The sequence below is a fragment of the Crassostrea angulata genome, chromosome 1, assembly GCF_025612915.1.
Source record: "Crassostrea angulata isolate pt1a10 chromosome 1, ASM2561291v2, whole genome shotgun sequence".
Classification (NCBI taxonomy): domain Eukaryota; kingdom Metazoa; phylum Mollusca; class Bivalvia; order Ostreida; family Ostreidae; genus Magallana; species Magallana angulata.
In genome coordinates, this window is record NC_069111.1 from 48052820 (window position 1) to 48076242 (window position 23423).

Sequence of the window (23423 nt, forward strand, 5' to 3'; positions counted from 1 at the left end):
GTGGGAAATTAGATGATATTTTGAAACGAGCTCCAACTTCGAGAAGACACTGCCTTCATCAATTTTGAGTTTGTCACGCACTGCCCAAAGTCCAATCTCCGAGTGAATCTCGTCAGTGTTAAAACAACTCTATGAACTTCATTTCCATGAGTCTAATATGTTCATGACGTGTAAATATTATAAAGCGCGACTCAAAAGTGGAGTTGTTCTGTCGGCTGATTTAATATTGACTACCTATATTATATTGACTACCTGATTGTTCTTTACGTCTGACGTTCTAAGCTTTTATCAATCTGTCAGTGGTTTAAAGTCCTTGCTTTAAGAAACAGTTTTCCCGATTGTCAACTCGTTATAGGCCGTTTAAACACCCTAGATTTAGATTTTCTTGAAATTTATTAATTCTAATAGGAGAGTGCGTGTAGATCAAATCAAAGATTTCTCCTTTCGTAAAAATCGATTACTGAAGATAATGAAATATGACAGCAAAGAAATGTGGATGAATTAATCGGATTGAGACTTTCTCCTTGTAACAGCTTATTTGGCAGAAAGTCTTATCGGCATGGTCAATGCAGTACGATGGTAAGTTTTTATATCCGTCTAAAGGAAAAATCAAAACGAATAAAGATTATCTTTATAAAATGAAGGTTCTTTTGAGCATGGTAAAATTTTAGATGTACTTAACAAAGTTTAAAATAGAACCATTCAATGCATATCATCAATTTCTCTCTTTCTTATTCTCTCTCTCTCTCTCTCTCTCTCTCTCTCTCTCTCTCTCTCTGTAATTTTAACAGCATGCAGTGTTTCATTATTTTCAGCTGAGAAATCAGTATTACCTGCTTTTTTGTCTCTGTACGTTTGTTATCGCAACATTGTTCACTTACGTACTACAGCGGCATTGCTACAGTAAGATATCAATTCATTTATCTGTTTTCACCGCTATTCTTGTACACGTCTATTCCGCGGTCTTTCATACATGTTCTGTGCAGAATTTGCTGATAGATAACGAAAACACGATTTTACATTTTTGGTGAATTAGAGTATATTATAAACATCTTGTAAATTTTTATACTATATTCTGCAAGAACATTTTTCAGGTCAAATCCATGTTACCAAAAAATAATTTAAAGATGTAATTTCATTTTACAAATACATTTTATTTATATATTTCAATGTTAGAGATTTATGAAGTTGTTTTCTTTCATTAATATTGTATTTATGACTTTCTAATCTATCAAGACTGCCCATTGCTCAACCATCGGGCCTCTGACCCTGACCCGACCTTGATTCTGGTCTTGACCTATTTACGCAGTGGCTCGACCTTGACCGGGGATATTCTACAGCAATCCCCAAAATCTTTCTACATGTACGAACCACTTCGGTCATACAAATCGAACATCTTTTTAGACGGTCAAATCTGCAATATCTTCACAATGAACTGTTCGTGAGTATCTTCACTATTGCTTACCAAATGAATCGTATGTTAGTTTATCATTTTCATACAAATATCAAATCGAAAGGAACCTTACTGGATTTAATCCACAGCTTAACTAAATGATAGCCACCATCAAAGTCAAAGAATGATACTTGTACTTATATTTTTTAATCGTTAAATGATGGCATGTTAAATAGATATATCGACGCCTGTCTGTCTCATAATTAAATATATGACAAAAAGACTTCAAACTGAAATTTATATGTTTTAGGTACATCTTAATTTGATTTAAATCCCTATTTTTCTAGCGACAATAAGAAAGTAAGGAGCGGATCGAGCTAGGATCTGAGGTGCATTGTCGGTGCGACATTTTATTAAATTCCAATTACATTTTTAACTATTTTAAAATATACAAATATATTCAGTGTAAATTTCCCCTTATATCTGCATTGGAAATCTGCGACGTTTAATTTCCTGTATACACACTTGGTATTATCCCGGCCGTGAGCACAAGTATAAACGCCATCACGTGTTTTGAGTATACTTGTATTTATCATTATACATGTAAGATAGAGTTAAAGGTTCAAACTTTCATAATTAATTTGATATCATATAATGTACTAATGAAAAATAATCGTGAAATCGTATCTATTCCTTAAAACGATTTTCGACAAAAATTATGGCACTATATTTTTAGTCATGGAAGCGAACTAAACAACATGTTTAAATTATGGCTGTTCCATCTATGTTTCATATCCCTGACTATAAAGAACGTATATATATAAATGGTCTTAAGGCGGCGATATAGAAATATTTCATACAAATAAACATCAATATCTGTTTCAACGTTGAACTTTTGTTTTTTCTATTGTTTTGTTTTGTAGGCTCTAATTCTTTGGACCATGTAAACTTTAATTTTCATTTGTCGTGATTAATGTTTTAGAAAACACAATACGGAAAAAACATTAACAGTAATGGAGGATCTCTTTAGATGTCGTCTGCAACAACATAAACTGCAGGTTCTTCTTCCGCGCAAGCACAGTGTCGCCGTGATGAGTGTTATACCTTTCTGCAAGTCAAGACCCGGATTTGACACCTGTATGAAGAAACTTCAAACGCTTTGTTATCAGTCGCAGTCTATTATCTTGAAAACAATCCGACTTTCTATGGAAATAATGCCAAGACTTTTGAAGAAATTCCCAGGTCTCAAGATTGTACATTTATTAAGGGACCCGCGGGGAATTATTGACTCTAGAAGACGTGGAGGATTCCTCCGAAACACTGGAAAAGCGCAAAGTTCTAAAAGTCTGTGTACATTAATTAGAAAGAACGTCCAATATTCCAAAACACTGCAAAAACGGTTTCCTAACAGCATCACAACCGTCTTATACGAAGACATAGCAAAAAATCCGGTGGATTTGTCAAACAAATTGTACAGGGATTTAGATTTGGAGTATAGTGATAATTTTAAAGAATGGATTTTCAACCATACTTCGGCGGGAACTCCAAATAATTCGTATTATGGAACTGTCCGATCAAATTCTTCAAAAACGTCGCAATCTTGGAGGAAAAGGTTAAGTTTCAAAGACGTCAAAATAATTGAAGACGAGTGCGGGGATGTGATAGATTTGCTGGGGTTTAGAAAAGTCATTGACGTTGAAGATCAGAAAAATACCGATCAAACTCTGAAAGTGCGTGATGTCGACCTATAGGTGAAATTTTATCTCCATATATTTACATTTTCCAGTGTCTTTGCCTGTGATAACATTACGTATCGATTTTGAACTATATAACCCATAATTCAAATGACGCCAAATTGAGGCGCCAGCGGGGTTTGCTTATTTATATTTAAATATTTAATCGTGCGATGGCTTAATATAATATAAATATAAGTAATAAGGAATCATTCTTTGAATATTATGAGGTGATTATTTCGGTCGGGGCATGATCAAATCTATCATAAAGCCCTTCGGGCTTTACTGGATTTGATCACGCCCCGATCGAAATTATCACCTCATAATACTCAAAGAATGATTCCTTATTCCTTATATAAATCACTGCTGTGACGTCATTCTTGTTCTAGCAGTCTAAAACTTTACCTTTGGCAGTCTCATATTAGCTACTGAGCTTACCATTTATCAGATACAACTCATAATATCAATACGTCTTGTTCTTTCAAAATCAGACTGTCTCGGGTAAATTCATCCTAGGAACTCAGATTTTTTTCATTAAGAAGTGTATTTGGGGTATATATCCAATCTATAAAGTACGAGAGCCACATGATGGACATCTGGATACTGCAGCAAAATTGAATCAAATTGAAATTCTTGATTCCTGTACTAGCCAGACTTGTTTCAGGTTTTATAAACGTTAACTGCTTGCTAGTGTCTCTTCAATATCGAAAAATCCAAGAGAGTTGTCATTGAAATAACTAACTTATAGCTGTTGTATGTGATATATATATGTGAGCTGATATACCATGGTTCACCTCTGCCAAATCGGCCACTTATGTAATATTCTTTAAATAAATTCTAATATCTCAATTCTTACACATAAACACCATTCAAGATTTCTAGAATATGTGTCAAATTTACTGGAGTATACGAATTTCAAAAGAGCACCAAGCAGTCAAAGATTACCTGCAAAGAAAAGGTATGACTCCCGGTGAAAAATGATGGTTTGGACACTTAACGGGGACACCCTCTCAGCCAGGGACAGCACAAATCACAACGACTGATGACAATCATGGCGTCCAAAATTTTAAGTATAATTTAGTTGAGCCTTTCATGGTAAAATTTTGGATGAAGAGAAGCTCTTGACCAGCGTAAGATGTCTGGTCACTTTGCTTTTGTTGTGGAAGCTGAATCCGCCAAATCTGGCTCTTTATGGAGACGCCATCAGTCTTTCTTGCCACACCTGGTCCTAATTAGGGTCCCGCTCTGCGGGCGCCCTATTGTGATCAGTCTGTCCGTCAGTCCGCCCGTCCGAGATCTCTTGTCCAGAAAATATCTTTTCTCCCCTTTGCCCAATATGGCTCATGCTTCACCCACAGAGACCCTTTGGGTTAAGGGTGAGCAGTGACCTTGAACCATGCTTCTAGGTCGAAGCTGAAGGTCATAGTAGATTTATTTGAAAAATCCTTGTATGGAGCATATCTTCTCTCGCCTTGGTCCAATCTGGCTCAAACTTCACTGAAATAGTACCTATGGTCAACGAGTGGGCAAGTGACCTTGAATGAAGTTTGTTCGTCAAGGTCATATTTGATCATGCAAAAATTCTATATTTCAGAGCATATATATTCTCCACTTAACCCTATTTGGCCCATACTTCTCATAAACAGAGCTTTTGAGTAAAGGATGTGCAGTGACCTTGAACCAAGTTTCAAGGTCAAATGTGAAGGTCATAGCAGAATATGGAAAATTTCTAAGTTATAGGGCAAGGTCAAAGAAAAATTCTCTGAAATGCTTTTCATCCTATAGTCCATAATTTAAGCGGGGACCATTAAGAAGGTCACCATCTCAATGTTGTGTAGTTACTTTTTGTTTCCTGAACTAAACTTCCATCCACCTGGCTGATGTGATATTAAACGATGTGGAAGAGAATTTTAGAACCCGTGGCCAGAACAACAATAACTTTAATTGTACATGTGATACATGTAGGTTTTCAATGCTCTAGCGACGTCATTTTTTTTTTTTTTTATCTTAAAAATGTTGATAAATTTTTATTTTTGGTCCACTATGCTCCCCATAAACGTTTATGGGGAGGTAGAATACCAAATGCCTTTGGATAGCAAAGATGTATTTATTCAATTCCTGACAATTCAATGACACTGGACTTTATCTTCAAGTTTGTCCAATTATTGTCCCCTTTTTTATTAAGGTTGACTGCCCATTTCTATTTAGTGAAAACCAGATATACTGTACCAATAAACAACATTGTCATCTTTTATTATCACAAAAGACACCATAAATTAAATTACCAACTGTTTAAACAAAAAAAAAAACAAACTAAACACTTAAAAATATGTAAGCAAAGGTTCAGAAACATTATCTGAATACAGTTATCTTCTGTGTGTTTACTGAAGATAATTTGTTAGGGAGATAATTACAAAATCTCACACTTCCACTATGAAACATGAAAATTGTTGGTCCAAAAGCTTGCATTAACCACTTTCTGGTTGGTTAATGTGGAATACATTTTGTAAGCCTCTCATTGATTGGTTGTTACATTTGCTGGGTAGAGTTCCCATTCCAAGTGGCATTTTCGTCGTCATCATCCCTCATGTCTGCCAAACGTCGAACATTCCCGTCACCCCGACTGATGGGTCGCCTTTGGTAGGCTCTACAAATTCAAAAATTCATTAAAAATTAATTTAAAAACTATGAAAAAGTGTAATTTCTCTTCATTCCATTTTCACTATTTTATAAGAATGTGATACATGAATATTGATGAAGTAAATTCTCTTATCAAACAAAAAATACATATTTCATAAATTATATATATGATGAATGAAAAAATACTGTGCAAGCCAAATACATGTGGTACAAAAAATATGTTTAAATGCTGGCAAATGTTTTTGATAAACAAAATGGCTGCCATCATTGTGCGAATATTTTTGTCCCAAGTCTGTAGTTTATTGAGGAAGTACATTAATGTCTGATAAAGGGTGGATGGTATTAGGTGTGTACTTACGTCTGGGGTCTGTCCCTCCGTCGTGTGGACTGAGATTCATCGGGAGTTTCTGTTGCGTCTGGAGTGTCCTCGCGCTTTGGCTGGGATGATCTTTTGTCACCAAACAAGAATACACGGATCATGTTCCACAGAAATAAGAACGGAGCAAAAAACAAGGCCAGGATTCCACCCCCATTGTTTCCTTGCTTGGATATCACAGATGGTTTTCCCTGAAAATGTTTGTCAACGATGATAAGTTTTTACATCTCTTGCTAACAAATCTCATTTGCATAAATAATCCTTTCCTTTTGTGATAATTGAAAAATGTGTCATACATATATTACACAAATATGCCTTCTTCATGTATGAAATATATGATTTCAAGAAATTTCATCCAAAAAGGTTATATTGAGCAGTGTCGCTTTAATTTGGTATCATTAGCGAAAAGTTACTGTAAACGTATTATATTTGGCGTGTACGATATTTTGTGGAAATTAGTTTTTGAACAAGTTAGCGTAGATTTGAAATAGTGCATTCTTGAATGTGACTATTCTTATAAATACATCCATGTCATTTAGCGAAGTCGCATTCCGCCAAAAGCGCTAAATAGAATACACAGCCAAATGTAGTACGTTTACAGTAATTTAAATATATATGTAAATACACAAATATACTGGTACCATACATTTAATATCACTAAGGAAAGTATATAATATATAAAAATATAAAATGAGTTTCAAGTAACACCAAATTCAAAAGATGCTGACAGGTGACAAAACAATTTTTTCTTCATAAATCTTAAAACATCTTTGAAAAAAATTGAACAAAATTAACTTTTTCACATGGGAAAGAGAAACTAAGTGTTCACACACCGGTACAGCTATCAGTACTGCAGAAGGGGCCAGATTTAGAGACAACAAGGTCTGGGAGAGGTCGTCTGTGGTGAAAGTTCTCTTGGGATAGACTGTGGATAGGGTCACATCAGAGCCGACATGCTGTATAGTGGAAAACAAATATAACTTGGAATGTATTCAACTTTAATCACATCTCCCTCTTTTTTAATACATCAATATCTAATAAACCCTCTGAAATTTTTTAAATTTGCAAGACCAATCTTCAGGGATGACTTAAAGAAAATGTATATGTGGGTGTGCAAACTGTCACTTCCTTAATGAAATGTTTTCAGGAAAAGTTACAGTATCATTTCTTTTTTATGTCTATGGGGATATAAATAAATAAAAATATATTCCCAGGGTGTTCAAGTGATAAATTCCCATAAAGCTCATACAGTACATTTTTTTTTTTTAGAAAGATTAAACTTTTGTGATTTATTAAATATTAGAAATAATCTTTGTATGTGGTATACATGCACAAAAAAGAAATTGAAAAAGGTGTCATAAATAGCATTTGACGATATAAAATGGCATTTGACGATATTCAAAACTGCCTTGTTCTGATAAATTTTGCAAATGAAAATTTCACCTTCACTTCTTTCCCCTTTTACTGTAATCATGAAATCTACATATATTGCCCCATATGAAATTAGAGGCGTGTTCAACAGAGCGCTCGTTGTGTTGCAGGTATATGAAATTTTGGCGAGCGCTCGCTCTGTTGAACATGCCTCTGATGACTTGGGTTACATGAATAATTAAGTTCAGCAAGAGTTATCCTACCTGAGAGACAACTGAATGCACACACTGGAGAGTGTCGGAGGAAGGGAATGAATTCAACAGAGAAGTTCCATCCGGGAGTCGCACTTGAATTCTGGCTGTCTCCCTGAAAATAATTAGATTTCATTATCAAAGATTATTTCATTATTAACTCTTTTGTCGATTATTAAATTTGAGACCCTTTCTAAAATATTGTAGTTGTAAGAGTGCACACGAAAAACTTTCTGTAAAAAAAAGATATACTTTAAACCAAGAATTATACACATAATTCTTTTTTTTCAAGAATAATTAACGGTAGTTGAAAACAGATCACCGCAAAAAAGCAGTCATTTTATTAATTTCTTAAAAAACTGACTCTGATCCAAGACAATAATCATCTAAATGCAGAACTTGCTTGCAGATACTTATCGCACATACACAAGTAGTACTTGGTTTACAGTTCATTGCAAATATTTTGAGTATTTTCAAAACTTGTCTTAAATTGATTATCTAAACAATCCTCTACATTTTCTTGGCTTCCTCCTCCGAGGACTGTTTCTGTCTGGCCGCGAGCTTGGCCTGTTTCTTCTCTTCCTGCGCCTGCTGTTGCTTCTCCGTCTCTTTTTTAAACCGCGCAGCTCTTTCCTCCCTGTCAATGTAACCCTCACAACTAAAAATCAAGAACTGTACAAAGTTCATGACTTAAAAGGTTTTCTGAATGTTAACCTGAATGTCCATGAGATAAATGTACCGGGTATGTGACATTTTTATATCATAGGACATGGTTCTTATCATGTATGGCCATTACCTTTCTTAGTAGTCATAGTATTCAAATACATTCAACATTGAAAAGCTTTATCACTGACAATTAGTTGACTGTTTTTGCATGCAATTCACTTATTGTTTTTTTGTTTTCCCTTGGACTGAAATGTCACATTTTCATTGGTTTAAACATAGCATGTGATTGCCTCATATATCTCTATATTTGTTCTTTGAGAAATAATATTAGGCAATATGGCCGTCATTTGTCGACGCTTCGCTTACTCATTTCAACATTTCATAGTATTTCATACATAAACCGCATGCCGTAAGTTCTTAAAGTATCTGGAGTAGTTGCCCTTTGAAATTCTTTAAAAATTAGAGTAGTTGCCCTTAGAATATTGACGTCACATTGTTTTGTCTGGACAGAACAAAAGGGCAGTGTCGAAATTTGCTCAAATCTCTGCAGAGGAAAGGCAGAAAACATTTAAAATTGAATAGCAACAAAACATTGTAAGTAAACATGGGTGAAGCAAAGATTTTTAAAGAGTATTTGAAAGGTGAGATTAAAAATTTTGAAGAGTTTAAATGAGTTAAATTGGACGAGATGTAAGGCATCTTGTACATGGCTTTGCGTAGATCATCGCTATTTGTGAATAAATATGTCGCTTGATAGTCCTCGGGAAAACAAAACACTTATTAGGTTAGTTACTGACTCACTACAGAAATATATTGGGTTGATCAATCTCATAGACGGCTCGGCTTCGCCTTGCCATCTATGAGATTGATCAACCCAATATATTTCTGTATTAAGTCAGTAACTAACCTTATAAGTAATAACAGCTTCTGTTTGATAAGTGTGTCTAATTTTCATTCTCTTACGTCAGCCTATCTCTGGGTATCCTGTCACTAGATTTCATCTTTCTTACATTTCTCTTTATCTACCTATTTCTGGCCATCTGTACCTTGATTTCGTCTTTCTCTCATTCTTCACTTACTGTAGACGTATTTTTTTCCACGGGGTCATAATTCCGCGGAATCACAATATCAATTTAATCCGCGGGTAAAAATTTACGCGGATTCTTTGAATGAAAAAAAAAATCATTTGAATAATTATTAGTTCTGAGCGATTTTCATTACCTAGAATTTGTCCAACTTTGGACTTAAATTGTAAGAACTGTTCACAGTGAACAGTAATTATCGGTTGTGCACTGGTCGGTAGTCATTAGTTAGCCAGATGTTACGATGCTAGATAAAATCGTCTTGTGATCTTTATTAACTGTCGATTTATGGGTTCACATGTCGTTTAAATTATGAGTTGATCAGTTTTATCAATTAAAAGTCAGAGCACAAAGGGATCTAAAAATTGCAGTAAAAGCACGGGTCTTAGCGTGTAGTAAACTGGGTCATTGAAAGACAGACCCGCTTGGGGCTGTTTGTCGTCTGACACGTGCCGTTACCGTTATCTCAACCTGGGAGAATTTTTAATTTCATGCAAGTAAATTTACCGAAAATTCAAATCTTTAGGAGATTAAATTATTTATTATGTAAATTTTCAATACAAATTTGTTTGACAGTTTTTATAGATAAAAATGATATACATTGGGTACACGTATATGCAAGTGTTCTATAATGTAGTAACTTCCGATTATCCTTATTCATGTAATGCAATTTCAAAATTTCATTCCAAAATGCACAAAAAGTACACTGGGAAAAAATTCCGCGGAAAATTTGTGCCCGCGTTCATAGCGTAAATTAATACCACGCGGACAAAAGTACGTCTACAGTACCTGTCTCTGGCTATTTATTTCTCCATTTTGTCTCTCATTCCTCTTCACATACCTTTCTCTTACAATCTGTTCCTTGATTTCACCCTTCATTTATTCATCTATACATACCGGTGTCTTGCTATATGTATCTTGATTTTGTCTTTCTTTCACTCCTCTTCACCTACCTGTCTCTGGCTATCTGTTCCTTGATTTTGTCCCTCTGTCGTTTCTCTTCAGCCTTCTCTTTCTTCAGCTGATCGACGGTTTCCTTCATCTCCCTCTCCTTTTGGAACTCTTTCAGTTTCTGTAGGTCTCTCCCTAGTTTTCTTCTTTCTGCTTCCTCTTGTTTCTCTTTCTATCATGAAGAACATGTAAGGTTATGTGATACCACAGTGTATTAAATTTATCAAATGTTTTCTTCATTTCCATTAAACTTATGGATACTATTACTGCTTCAAACATCAAGAATTATTACATAATTTTGATAATTTTTTTTTAAATGTACCGTACGTACTCTGTGTTAATGTTTTTATCCTGCATCTATATCTGAAATGTTTAAATTATCTGTCCCAAAACATTACAATCACAAATTATTAGATTACAATTTACATAACATGGTTTTCTTTGATTGTCAAAATCTTGATTTTAAGAAGTGTCCATTCAGCTTATAAAATCCATTTACAAGTATTCATACCCCTACACATTTCACATCAACACCCAATCACAAGCTTACGGTTCTGTAGCTTCAGGTACAGTGTACTTTCACTATTATTGAATTTCCTTTTATAATACCTCTTTTTCTAGCCTCTCTTTTTCTGCTTTTTTCTGTTCTAATTTTTCTTTTACTCTGAAATTAAAAAAAAATTCATAAAGTATGATGTACAATGCAGCTCCAAGCAGATTACCAGAAAAAGATCTGAATTCAATGCTAAATTTTGCATTTATCTAATCCTTGCACTTGATTATATACAAAGCCTCCAATTTCATGCTAAATTTTTCATGCTTTTAATCTTTGATACATATACAATGCCCCCAATAGATTAACATAACATAATAAAAGAAGCTTCATTTCCTAGTCCACAATATATCCTGCTAGGCTGACCATTATGCAGCTAATATATTAGAGATAAGAGCAATGTTTACAGGCATGATTTATGTCCCCTTACTTTTGTACCCTCTCCTCCAGTGGGGGTTTGTCCTCTGTGTTGGCCTTGGGCTCTGTGGAAGGCCCGGGCTGGGCCCCTTTAGTTGGGAGGTTAGACTGGGCTGTTCCAAGTTGGTCATTGTGTAGCTGTAAAATACCCCATAAAAACCATTCATTTTTTATTAGGTATAAACAATCTTCCTAGATAGTCTGAAATGTATCTTCTTTTTTATTTACATGTCAAATATAAAAATGCAAGTAAATATTTTGAAATTCACATTACAATACCCTATCATGTGATAAACTATTTAATTTTACAAAAACTATAGAAAAAAATTCTTAAGAAAATAAAAAGGTTTTTATGCGGTATTTAAGCAAGCTCATACCTTGAGAACATTTTTCAGGACTTGGATGAAGTCCGGCGTATCTTTGTGTCCGGCTGTTACTTCAATGGGGGCTCCATTGACCCCAATAAAATACGTAGAGGGGACTACCACTACTGGGTCTGATTATTGTCAAGGGCTTACAACATGTACATGTGACAATCAAAAAATATCAGAAAAAGAATTTTCGTACTTAATGTTGCCAGTCTTGGTAGAAGGTTATCAAGTATTCCTTCCTTCCCTATACTATGTACCAGTACGTGGGTAGTCCCAAAATAGCGTTATTCTCTTAATTGAATACACAGGAAGATGAAACTTGTGCAAAACAGGGTTCAAGTAATTTGCATTAAAATTATGTTTTGATGTCAAAGATTGTATAAGATTAAATTATTACAATGAAAGCATTCTACATCATAAATTTGACATGCGGTGAATTGTTAGAAATGAAAATTTAAAAGCAGCATTAAGAAATAAAAGGGTTTAGCAACTGGAAATTATTGACATTACACATTGTGCAGCCTGGCAGAACTTGTCCTTACTAATTTTTCTTTTTCTCCATAAATAAATAAAGCACTGCTTTGATTTATGCTGTATTGTTTGACAAAGTGTCATGGAACAAAACAAAGTTGTACTATAAAATATCAGTAGACAGATTCAAAAGTTTTGAGATCTATCTACATAATTTTGGGACAACCCTCCTATACATGTACAGTTATACAGATATATTGTGAGCACTTTGATAAAATGAACCCTGACGAAAAGCTCATATGGCTAATAAACAATGAAAACATTTACAATCTTACTCAAATATGTAAGATGATTCAGGACAATGGAATATGATTTTAACAAGACTTGAAGTGTACCTTGTAGCATTTTATTCAACTTATGTTTATCATTTTACACTCACAAGCTGTGTTGACTGCATGGGGTACAAGACTGACTGTCAAGTTGCTAACACTGCACTGACTGTTCAGTAGGCCTTGTCCCTTGGTGCCCCTTGTAGTCAAGACAACACTTCAAAAACTTTTGCTCCTTTAAGCTGGCCTGAGTGCTTAGGGTATAAGAACGCACAGATACGGCATAGCCATATGCTGCAATAGGCACTGTCCTCTGGTGCCCTATGTGGTCAGGCCAACAAAATACAGTTTTCACCTCTCTTTATAAAATTCTATACTTCCACTCACTTTCCTACCTTGAAAATATATCCCAAATGTATAATTATATAATATGTCTACATACAATTGTATATGAAATACAAATACATATCGGGGGCTGTATATAATGTGTCTGTATCAATACTAATGTATTGCTTTAAGGGATTGTGTATTTACAGCTGTTTCTTTCTGTACTTACAAATACCGTAATCCGGTGAATATAATACGCAGTAGTGTACAATACGCACCCCCACTTTGGGCCTGAAAATGGTGAAAAAAAGCTTGTTGGGATGTATAATACGCATCAAAAAAATTGACCAAACGGTAATCTTGAGTATCACCAAAGCAGTTTTACTTTGTATGCACGCTCAACTTCATCGCGAGAATACGCTACCGGAAATAAGAAAAACACAATATTTTCTTAGATACGGATTCATTGTAACTAATACATCGCAGTTATATCTTTATTTCGTAATCAATGTTTTTAATAGACCTAGTATTAAATATTCTACCGTAAATAAAATCAACTACTTTTAACAAGCGTGATATAATTGTTTAGTCATTACAATCCCTGTGAAGTGAAAAACGGACGATGTACAGGTATGGAGATAACGGACCTACATCCCAGATAGCATGACTACGTTGGGCCAACGTTGGCCCTTAGTTGTTCATTACGTTGTACCAACGTTGGCAGACTACGTTGGGCCAACGTAATTTTGCTCATCGGCCCTACGTTCGACCAACATGTTGGGCCTACGTTGGTCCAACATGTTGGACCAACGTAGGGCCGATGAGCAAAATTACATTGGCCCAACGTAGCCTGCCAACATTGGTCCAACTTAATGAACAACTGAGGGTCAACGTTGGCCCAACGTAAAGATTACGAGGAAAATTACATTGGCCCAACGTCCTCTGTCAACGTTGGTCCATCCTAGTAAACAGGTGAGGGCTAAGTAGTGACAACGATCAAACTTTCAATGGCTAAACGTAGCATGTCGGCACTTATTCAATGTAATCCCAATTTAATTTCAACACTCTTGTTCAATTAATTCCTGTTTGCTGTTTGGCTATTAAGATGCAGGAGTTCAAATATTCTATGCAACGAAAACATAGTATACAGATTTTATTTTTTCTTAGTAAAAATTTACAATACATTTAAACACTTTTTAGAATTAAAAAGAATCGCTAGCATATTTCTTTGTCTATGTAAATTCCTTAGTAACAATCGAACTGTAGGGTCTGATCACTGTCCGGGTCACTGGCTTCAGCATGTTCAGTGGCTTGGGTTACCTCCTTGCTTTTTTTTCTTTCTTCCCTTTTTTCCCTTCACCTTCACGGTCTTTGAAAAACGGAACCCGTCCTTCCCTATCTCTACATCTGTTGCAGAGGCACACAGTCTGTTTTTTTTCTTACTGCGGCTGAAAATGTAAATTTTAGTTGTTATTTTTATTGTGCAATATGAATTAACGTTATCTGTTATACTGTAAAGGAATGTATAATATGATTATGAATGCTTCTATATTTTTTTAATTTAACTCATTGACAATTCAAACATTATATAATATAAAGAAACATTGCACAAGCATTCGATTTCTTGAAAGAAAACTATTACTTACATAAGTTAATATAATAAATTATCATGTACTTACTTTTTGTAGCATATATATCCCCAATCTTCTAATGTATAATTCGTAGAGTAGAAAAAACACTATTTACTATAGGTGTACACGCACAACGGTTGCAATATATTCAAAATAAAACGTGGCAGTTTTGACCATCCTGGTTATATCAGATAACCGATCTCCAAGGAAACTGGCCAGTCCCATGCTGTGAGTAGCACTGACCTAGATACTTGGGCAGTAAAGGAGCTCCGTCTGCCTCTTAATTTCGACACTTTAAGAATCGTTATGCAATAGGCGCTCCAGCTACACGTGTACATACAGCTCATCAGATTTATATAAACAATAAACATCCCTCAACAACAGAGCAACAATGGCCAACATCTATGACTCAACAGTTTTTAATAATTAAGCCCAATACAATTTACAATGCTCCACTAAATTTCTCAAAAAATAAAAAATTCATTGTCGGGTTTAAAATCTAACAACGAACCAACGTTGGGCCAACGTTTGACAGTTTAAAACTTTTTATATTAATAACATAAGTTAACTATTTTTCAACCCAAATTACTGAGATCGATATGCATACAATGTATCATGATGATGTTATGTATTCCAAAGTAAGAAAAATAGATTAAACTCAACTAGTTATGCATACAAACTTTTTAATTAACATGTTCATGTGTTAAAACATAATTAAGACACTATAAATTCCTTATAATTGCAATCAAAATTAACAGAGCAAATCACATTATTTACTCACCTATACCTTAAATTTTTGTGGTTGTGTTTATGTTATCTGTTTGTTTCTTTTAACTCTGTCATAATTCGTAGCATGTAAAAATAATGACCCAAAGTTGGCCCAACTGCCCATTTCCAACAATTAAATGAGATTACATGTTTTACCTACGTTGGCCCAACCATGGCCCAACAATGTTACGCCAACAAACACTTAGTTAGAATTCATGGCATGTTAAGATGTTGGCCCAACGTCAGGCCAACTGCGCATCACCAACAAATATAGATCATATGTTTTACTTTTGTTGGCCCAACGTTGGCTCAACATTGTTACACCAACAAACACTAAGTCGAAATTCATGGCATGTTATTATGTTGGCCCAACGTTGGGCCAACTGCGCATTACCAACAAATATAGATCATATGTTTTATTTATGTTGGCCCAACGTTGGCTCAACATTGTTACACCAACAAACACTTAGTCGAAATTCATGGCATTGTAAGATGTTGGCCCGACGTTGGGCCAACTGTGCATTACCAACAAATAGAGATCACATGTTTTACTTATGTTGGCCCAACGTTGGCCCGACGTTGTCATGCCAACAAAGCAATCAATGTGCTATGAAAGATGTGTAATAATGTTGGCCCAACGTTGGGCCAACAATGTGTGCCCAACGCCAACCATCGACCAACGATACAACCAATTACCAACGTTGGCCCAACGTAGTCATGCTATCTGGGATGTAATTAAATTCTTAAATGACTCCGATCAAAGTGATCAATTAGAGGCCTGGAACATAATAAAATATATGCACAAATAGTTGTGTTGTGTATAGTACACATAGCCTAAGGGGGTGTCTGAGATACCCAAGGTGTCAAGCGTTAGAGGTGGGGAACCACAACTGATTCAATGGCTTCAATTAACGGAATAGGTTATAGAATCATTCATATTCATAATTATTTTCAATAAATCAATTAGCATTAAATGAAAATGGTTAAAAATGAGCCAAATGATGTGTAAGCTGTTTTCAAAGATCGGCGTCAAATAGCACGTGGCCATCCAAGTCCGCATTCTATTAATAACAGCTGTAATGGCGGCGTACACGGAGATAAAGAATAGGCAGTTCAAATTAATTTTTAAAGGCCATTTTGAAACAGTTTATTTATTAACAGACTTAAAGTGTACATTTTCTTTAATTACATGCTATAACAATGATTTCCTAAAGGGGTTACATAGTAATATATATGTGATAATGAAGGAATATTACGATGTATAGCGGGGTATCGGTTCTGTCTGTGAACAGCATAGGTAATACGGCAGTATGATACCCCGTGCTTCAGCTAGGAAAAAATATGCCCAAATCCTATAGGGATGTATAATACGCACCCCTTTCTGAAGGTAAAAAATGCTGGGAAAAAAGTGCGTATTATATTCACCGGATTACGGTAAATGTATATCCTTGCATGCATGTGTATGACAACTTGGTTTGTGTTATATCAAATGTACCTCCCATTGTAACTTACTATGATTACTTAACCCCCCCCCCCCCCCCCCCCCCCCCGGAGGGGCCTTGATTATTGAATATCTATAGCCCAGTCACATAATAAACTTATAATATTCTACACACATAAAGGATACAGATCTGTGAGAAATGTGCACAATCATTACTGTAAAAAAAAAAGAAAAAAACATTCTTTAAATGAAAATTCAAAAACATAATTAGTTTTTTATGACATGTAGATTTCAAAATAAACGTGCATTTGTTTCACACCAGTTAAACACTTGCATGAATTCTAATTACATGTACATGCACAAAATCTTTTTTTCAGAGACATTTACATTCTTCATATACACATGTAAATCCAAGGAAAGAAACTGTCACTATGTAGTATGTAATCACACAAGTTGTCTCAACTAACTGTGAGCACCCTGTGTTCTCTATGACAAGTAATGAGGATAGGAATCACTAACATAATGTTAACTGACTTTGTTTGCTCGACTACTTTATTTCATGATTGACCAAAAACAAAATGACTAAAAACAATTTTTTCCATGAATAAGTTTATAGATATTCCTTAAAAAAAAAAATACAAGAAACACTTATAAAGAGCAGATTTGCAGTGATCAAGAAAAACATGATTGTATTCTTAATAATGAAACTCTCTGAAACCTTCAAAATGTTCATGCATGTGAATAAAAGTTGGTGTACAGTACATTACCTGTTTGCTGCCATTTTGATAGCAACACATCCACCATTATTGCACAAGTTCACCACCTCAGGATCATTCCAAACTTTGTCCATTTCATTTGTCAAGTCATTCTGGCCTATAAAAAAATAACAATAATTTTGTAACAGTGACTCTATAAGACTACTAAGCATATCAAAGTTTGAATTTTATCACATTTTTATGTAACGGGATGGGAGAAATAATGATTGACCCATCTGGGATTTGAACCTGATATGACTGCCCCTAAATCTCTTAACAGGTACTCCTTGAGCTATCTAGCACCCGTATCACTATCACTTTCCTCCCCCTGAAATGATCATCACCTTCAATGATAAACATCTAAGGTTCTTTCCTCTGGCAAGAGATAACCAGTCAATTCCACGGGTTGGCACTACTGTACCTAATGTAACGGGATGGGAGAAATAATGACAGTCACAGACCAGATCAGGAATTGAACTAAAGCCCCTGAATTTCTACTCAATTGTTCTACCCATTGAACTTTCTGGTGCTGGTGATCAAACAGATCTGACTGTCTGATGGATAATCAATCCTTGCTACGGCACAAAGTTAAAACATTAACTTTCAGATAAGCCTGTCGATCATAATTGCATAATCACATAGTTGGCAAAACTCAAAATATAAATTAAACATTAATATTAATTATACAGTAACATTTAAATATAAGGTATTGGTATATCAACAGAGACACTTGAAAATTTTGCCGACAACCCCCCTCCCCACCACTTCTGGATATGACATCAGATCTAATTAAAAGTATGGAATTCAAAAAGTTGCACCAACCGTATACATAAACAATAAACACAACTTTCTGTTGTTTTGATCTCTGGATGGCATCAGGTATACTACCATTAAACCAGTTCATCTTAAATTACGATCGCAAATTGCAAATCAATGATGATGTTTTTAGAGAAAGTGAAACCGGAAGTAGAGTCATCATTTAATTTTGCAAACAAGTTGTACTGATAGTCTTCGCTTCTTTACCTTATTTAATTTGTCCCCCAATATCTGTTCTGCAACATATTCAATTTTTTGATGAATGCCATTATTTCAAGACTCATAGTGTCTTTGTTGAAGTGTTGAAGTCAATTTTTTGTTTTATGTGTGCATTTCTGCAGTACTATTGGGAAAACCAACCAAATTTCCATTAATATTTCCTGCTGTTTTGAGTAAATATAGATTACATGTATTATGCTAAAAACAGAGAGATATAGAGAGATTAACAGAGAGAGGATAAAACTATATACATAATATTATGTATTAGTAATTGTATTTTATTATAATATTGTCATTAGTAGCTAGGTTTTATCCATTTTATACATGTAACTTGTGTAAAATGAAATTGAAATGTTCTGCATTTATAATTCACTGTGCATTGCATCACTAAGAGACCATATATTACTTCCTACAAACCATGCCTAACCCTTTAATAAAATTAGATTTATATGAATTGAACAGAAAAGTGTATTACAGCATTATAATACTTCTAGCAAATGAGTCAATAAAACAAAATCTCCTTCACTTTTTTCTATAATATAAATATCAAGATTTTTCTGATTAATATATACTCTTGGTGTCTATCAAAAATATGCAGCATCCAATTGTTCAAGGATGCTGTTATAGTCTATTTCAAAATAAAATATATTATTCCATATACGAAGTAATTGAGTATTACAATAGTTACTAAATTATAAGTGTTGGTGATATTTCTTCGTAGAGAGTTTAGTTCTTCACTGCAGATATTTATGATACTATTGCATCTGATATCTTTGCCTGTATGTGTGGGAAAGTCATAAAACATGCATAAAGTTCAAACTCAGATACTGTGTAAGATGAATTCTCAGATAGCATGCTTGCCATAAGTCTTAATAACAGATCTTTTTGTTTTTTATCCAATAATGATTATCTTTAGAAAATCAATAATAAAATTTTATGTACAGAAATTTTATGTAGTACATTGCATGTGCAAAATAGCTATTAAGGAAAATTTTCCCCTATTTCATACAGAAAAACTAAACTTTAATGCCATTTAAAGAAACCAATACAATAAATTCCCCGAAACCACAGCCTCCCCCCTTTGTCGATGTATCATAAATAACAATTGAAATTGTGATTCATACAGACTGGAACAATACTATCAACCTTGCCCATCTACTAGTAAACAGTGGGTAAACAATGGATTCGGTGTTTATTTGATAAATTTTAACACAAAAAAAGAACAAGAATTAATCAAGCAGACACACCGACTTCCAATGCTAGTACTTTATACATTGAGAGTTTTAATATGAAAAAAATGATTGATACTGAACAGAATTAAGTTTATCTTTTATTATAACAGCAAGAACGCTTCATTTATGCTCACTTAAATAGTGTGCTATGAAGTCATACTTGTCACTGGCCAACTTGCCACACATATTACAACACCGAATATCCATTTTGTCATGCATGCTGCGATGAAGATGATACATTGCTGCATCTTGAAATATCACACAGCAATATTCGCATTTGTACACATCATCCCGCGACATCATGTGCGTAAACAAATCCTCGTTGGTGAAATTGACTAAACAGATTCTGGAGTTAGTTCCAATAGATGATGGACTTAGAAGTGTAGATGAGGGTTTATTACACAAGCTGTTGTAACGAGCCATCAATTTAGAGTTTTTACTCATGGCAGAAAACAGCTGGGTTTTCTGTGGAGAAGATGAAAGACTGATCTCGGAACCAGACATATTGCTTTCACTTGTGACACTGGCTCCGTCTCCAACATCAGCCTCGTCTCCAGAATCCTGATGACCTTCGGTGAAGGTCATCTCTTTGTCATCACCTTTTTCCTGTTTAATGCTCTTTTTTCTCGACTTCTTTGGTTTCGATTCAGAGCAGCTGCTTGGTTCTGAGAAATTGACACAGTCAGGTGGTAGAGCAATCATGTCTGTGTCCGGTGATCCAAGCTGAGAAGTCTTTCCTATTTTATCTGTGCCATCTTCTGCATTATCAGAAGAGCCCACAGAACTAAGATCTTCAATACTGAACCGGTTTACAACGTTGGGTTTTCTTCTGTGACTAGCTGCTACTGGATTGACTTGGCTGACTGAATCAGATTTTAACTCCGTGAAATTTGCACTAGAAAATCCTTCCATAGAAGGAAATTCTGAGGATGAGAGGTTGGATAATGGTGTCTGTTGCTCATTGTGGACGTCTCGCAGATGTTGTTCCAGCCGTTGTTTTCTACAGAAGCCCAGACTGCATATCACACAGTAATACGGCTTTTCTCCAGTGTGAGTTCTCTTGTGGGAATTAAGATGTGAGGACTGCGCGAACCTGTCAATAAAACACCAGATCAGTCAAAACATCATTAGCAAGAACAACATACATACTCCCTTCTGCCAATTTTAATACATCATCAATAAGGAACATTCTTTTTCATCACACAATTTGAACTCTCACATTTGCTTTTCAATGCCAAAATGAAAATGAATTCATTAATGTATTGAATGTAAAAATGAATATCCAAGTTAGTGGATTATTCGATAGTGTGCGGAATAGGCTCAGTTATGCCACACTCCTATACACTGGCGAGTGGATTAACCCTTTAGCTCAGTCATTTTTTACAAAAGGGTCATGAGTTTGAACCTAGTTGTGGTTTAATATCACCCTTATATGTTGCCCCCCCCAAAAAATAAAATAAGGATGGCATATTCAGTCAAAATATTGTAACTGGTTAGTCAATTTGTTTAGGCTGATTAACTGGTAAATTGTGCATGTGTTATTGTTAATTGTTCATTATTAATGTGATTTTACAGAGATAAAGAGGAATAATACAAAATTCAGAATGTTAAAGAATATAAAATAAAATTATCAGGCCCTGTGCAATCTCTTGATTGAACTATATATAGCTTGAGAAAACTATATAGCATTCATAAGCTAAGCAGAATAGCTTGAAAAAGCTAAATATCTGAAAAAACTATTCAGAATTGTTTGGTAATTTTCTTAAATCTGTAACATTATCGACAGGAATAAAAAGTCTCTAAACTTTAAAAAAGTAATGGTTTTTAGCTTGAACTGTTCTCTAAAATATTGGATGTAAAAATCCCTCATCAAACCACATCTCCTTCAGAGAATTTGATGTGACTTTGAGATCTAAAGTTCTGGGACTACATGCATTTGAAGCCATAGATTCATGACCATTCATGACTACAGTACTTCTTGTCGTTCTTGAAGGAAATAACAAAGCAATACAGTTAACAACTTAGCGTGATAATTGATTGGTAATAACTGAGATTATACCACGCCTTGTCGCACACAAGGCAGTGTATAGTGGTTACCTGTACAGTTAGCCAAACAATGAGTTGTGCTTTTTGCTAAAAAGTGATCAAAAGCTGAAATGGTGAAACTAACTTTGTTTTTGGATGCTATTTGAATAGTCAATAGTACATATACAAATACTAGTAATCATGCACGTAGAACGATTTTTCTATTTCTTACAAAATAATTGTTGAAAAAATCTACATAAAATAGCTTAATCAAGCTATTTAGAATAGCTAAAATGAGCTCCATAGCTAAATTTTTAATCAATCTACAAGTACATAGCTATACTCTGTCCCAAGAGTCTGCTTCCACCACTTTTTGCATAATATCTCGATAATCATACCTTTGTGCCCAAACTACATCAATTCACAGGAATGAAAAAAATTCCAGATTATCCGTTTTGAAATGCCCCTTCTACCGCCTCAGGTTTTACTACACAACCAAACATGCATTTCAAAAGACATAAAAGTACCCGTGATGATAATGTTAAAAAATTGTGCAAGGTGTCCAAAGTCTTTCCAAATGGAGAAAAGATGTAAACATTCACACTTTGAATCTCCAATGCTTGTTTTCGTTCCTGTGAAATCTCCAATGTTTGTTTTCGTTCTTGTGAAATTCTCCAAAAAACACTTAACAGATGATGTATGATATCGATGAAGAAGTCTTGGATTTTTCCCTTTAATTGATTTTAATTGTACTTCATTGACAAGAATGGTTATTTCAATTAAAAATCATCCAAAAATGATGGAAGCAATAACTTGGGACAGACTATAGGCCTACATCAAGCTATATTGCTAAATCAAGATATTGCTGATATAGCTGATAATTTTATAAGCTAAATAGTGACCTCTTTTGACAGATGTGACAAGCATAAGGTTTTTCCCCTGTATGGGTACGGCGATGGGTGGTCAGGTGAGCTTTCTGGGTAAACCTCTTGAAGCACACATTGCACTGGTACGGCTTATCTGCCCCCGTCAACAGCAGTCCACTGGTATCCATTTAGTGTTGCTGTCAAGTCTGATTGTCTTGGACCTGAAATCATAACAATCATGATTAATTTTCCTCTAATCAGAAGACTTGCAATTCAAAAAAGAGACTGCTCCAAGGCAAACTGCATGGTACACCCCCCCCCCCCCCCCCTCCTTTAGATGAGACTGTACAGTCTCACATACATGTGTATAATATTTGGCACTATTAGAATCAATAGGCATATCTACAAACAAGCAAAGTGCATGTTTGTTGCATACGTAAGTAATTCATTAAATGGTTCATTGAGTATATATATAAACAGTATGTTAATAGTGGTAGCATTATTAAATAGAAAGGGAAATTTGAACATCGATAGGATCAACATGAACCAGAACATATTCTCACAGAATTACTAATTTTAAAATGAAGCATTCACTACTTCACAGCCTTTCCGTGTTTTTTACCGTTTTGTAGATGCTCAAAACATTCTTCTAATTTTATATCTTGCATGTAAAGAATTAAACAAACCGAGGCACTTCCGAGGGAAGTAGATCCACCAAACTTCCGAATGAACAATGAAC

At 34.8% G+C, this 23423-nt stretch overlaps 1 protein-coding gene, 1 long non-coding RNA gene and 1 pseudogene across 2 annotated transcripts; 1 reads left to right on the plus strand and 2 right to left on the minus strand.

Annotated features, from left to right (window-relative positions):
- Positions 1 to 322: 322 nt before the first annotated feature.
- LOC128161559 (carbohydrate sulfotransferase 1-like) lies at positions 323 to 3159 on the plus strand. The gene is made up of 4 exons (XM_052824872.1): positions 323 to 579; positions 816 to 903; positions 1237 to 1441; positions 2376 to 3159. Exons 1-4 carry the CDS (start codon positions 577 to 579, stop codon positions 3142 to 3144), a joined length of 1065 nt encoding a protein of 354 aa, XP_052680832.1. The 5' UTR covers positions 323 to 576; the 3' UTR covers positions 3145 to 3159.
- Positions 3160 to 5363: 2204 nt separating this feature from the next.
- LOC128188459 (uncharacterized) lies at positions 5364 to 23423 on the minus strand (annotated as a pseudogene).
- On the minus strand, positions 14070 to 14896 carry LOC128188462 (uncharacterized). The gene is made up of 2 exons (XR_008244158.1): positions 14611 to 14896; positions 14070 to 14379 (listed from the first exon to the last, which is right to left on the minus strand). It is a non-coding gene; the product is annotated as an uncharacterized LOC128188462 (long non-coding RNA).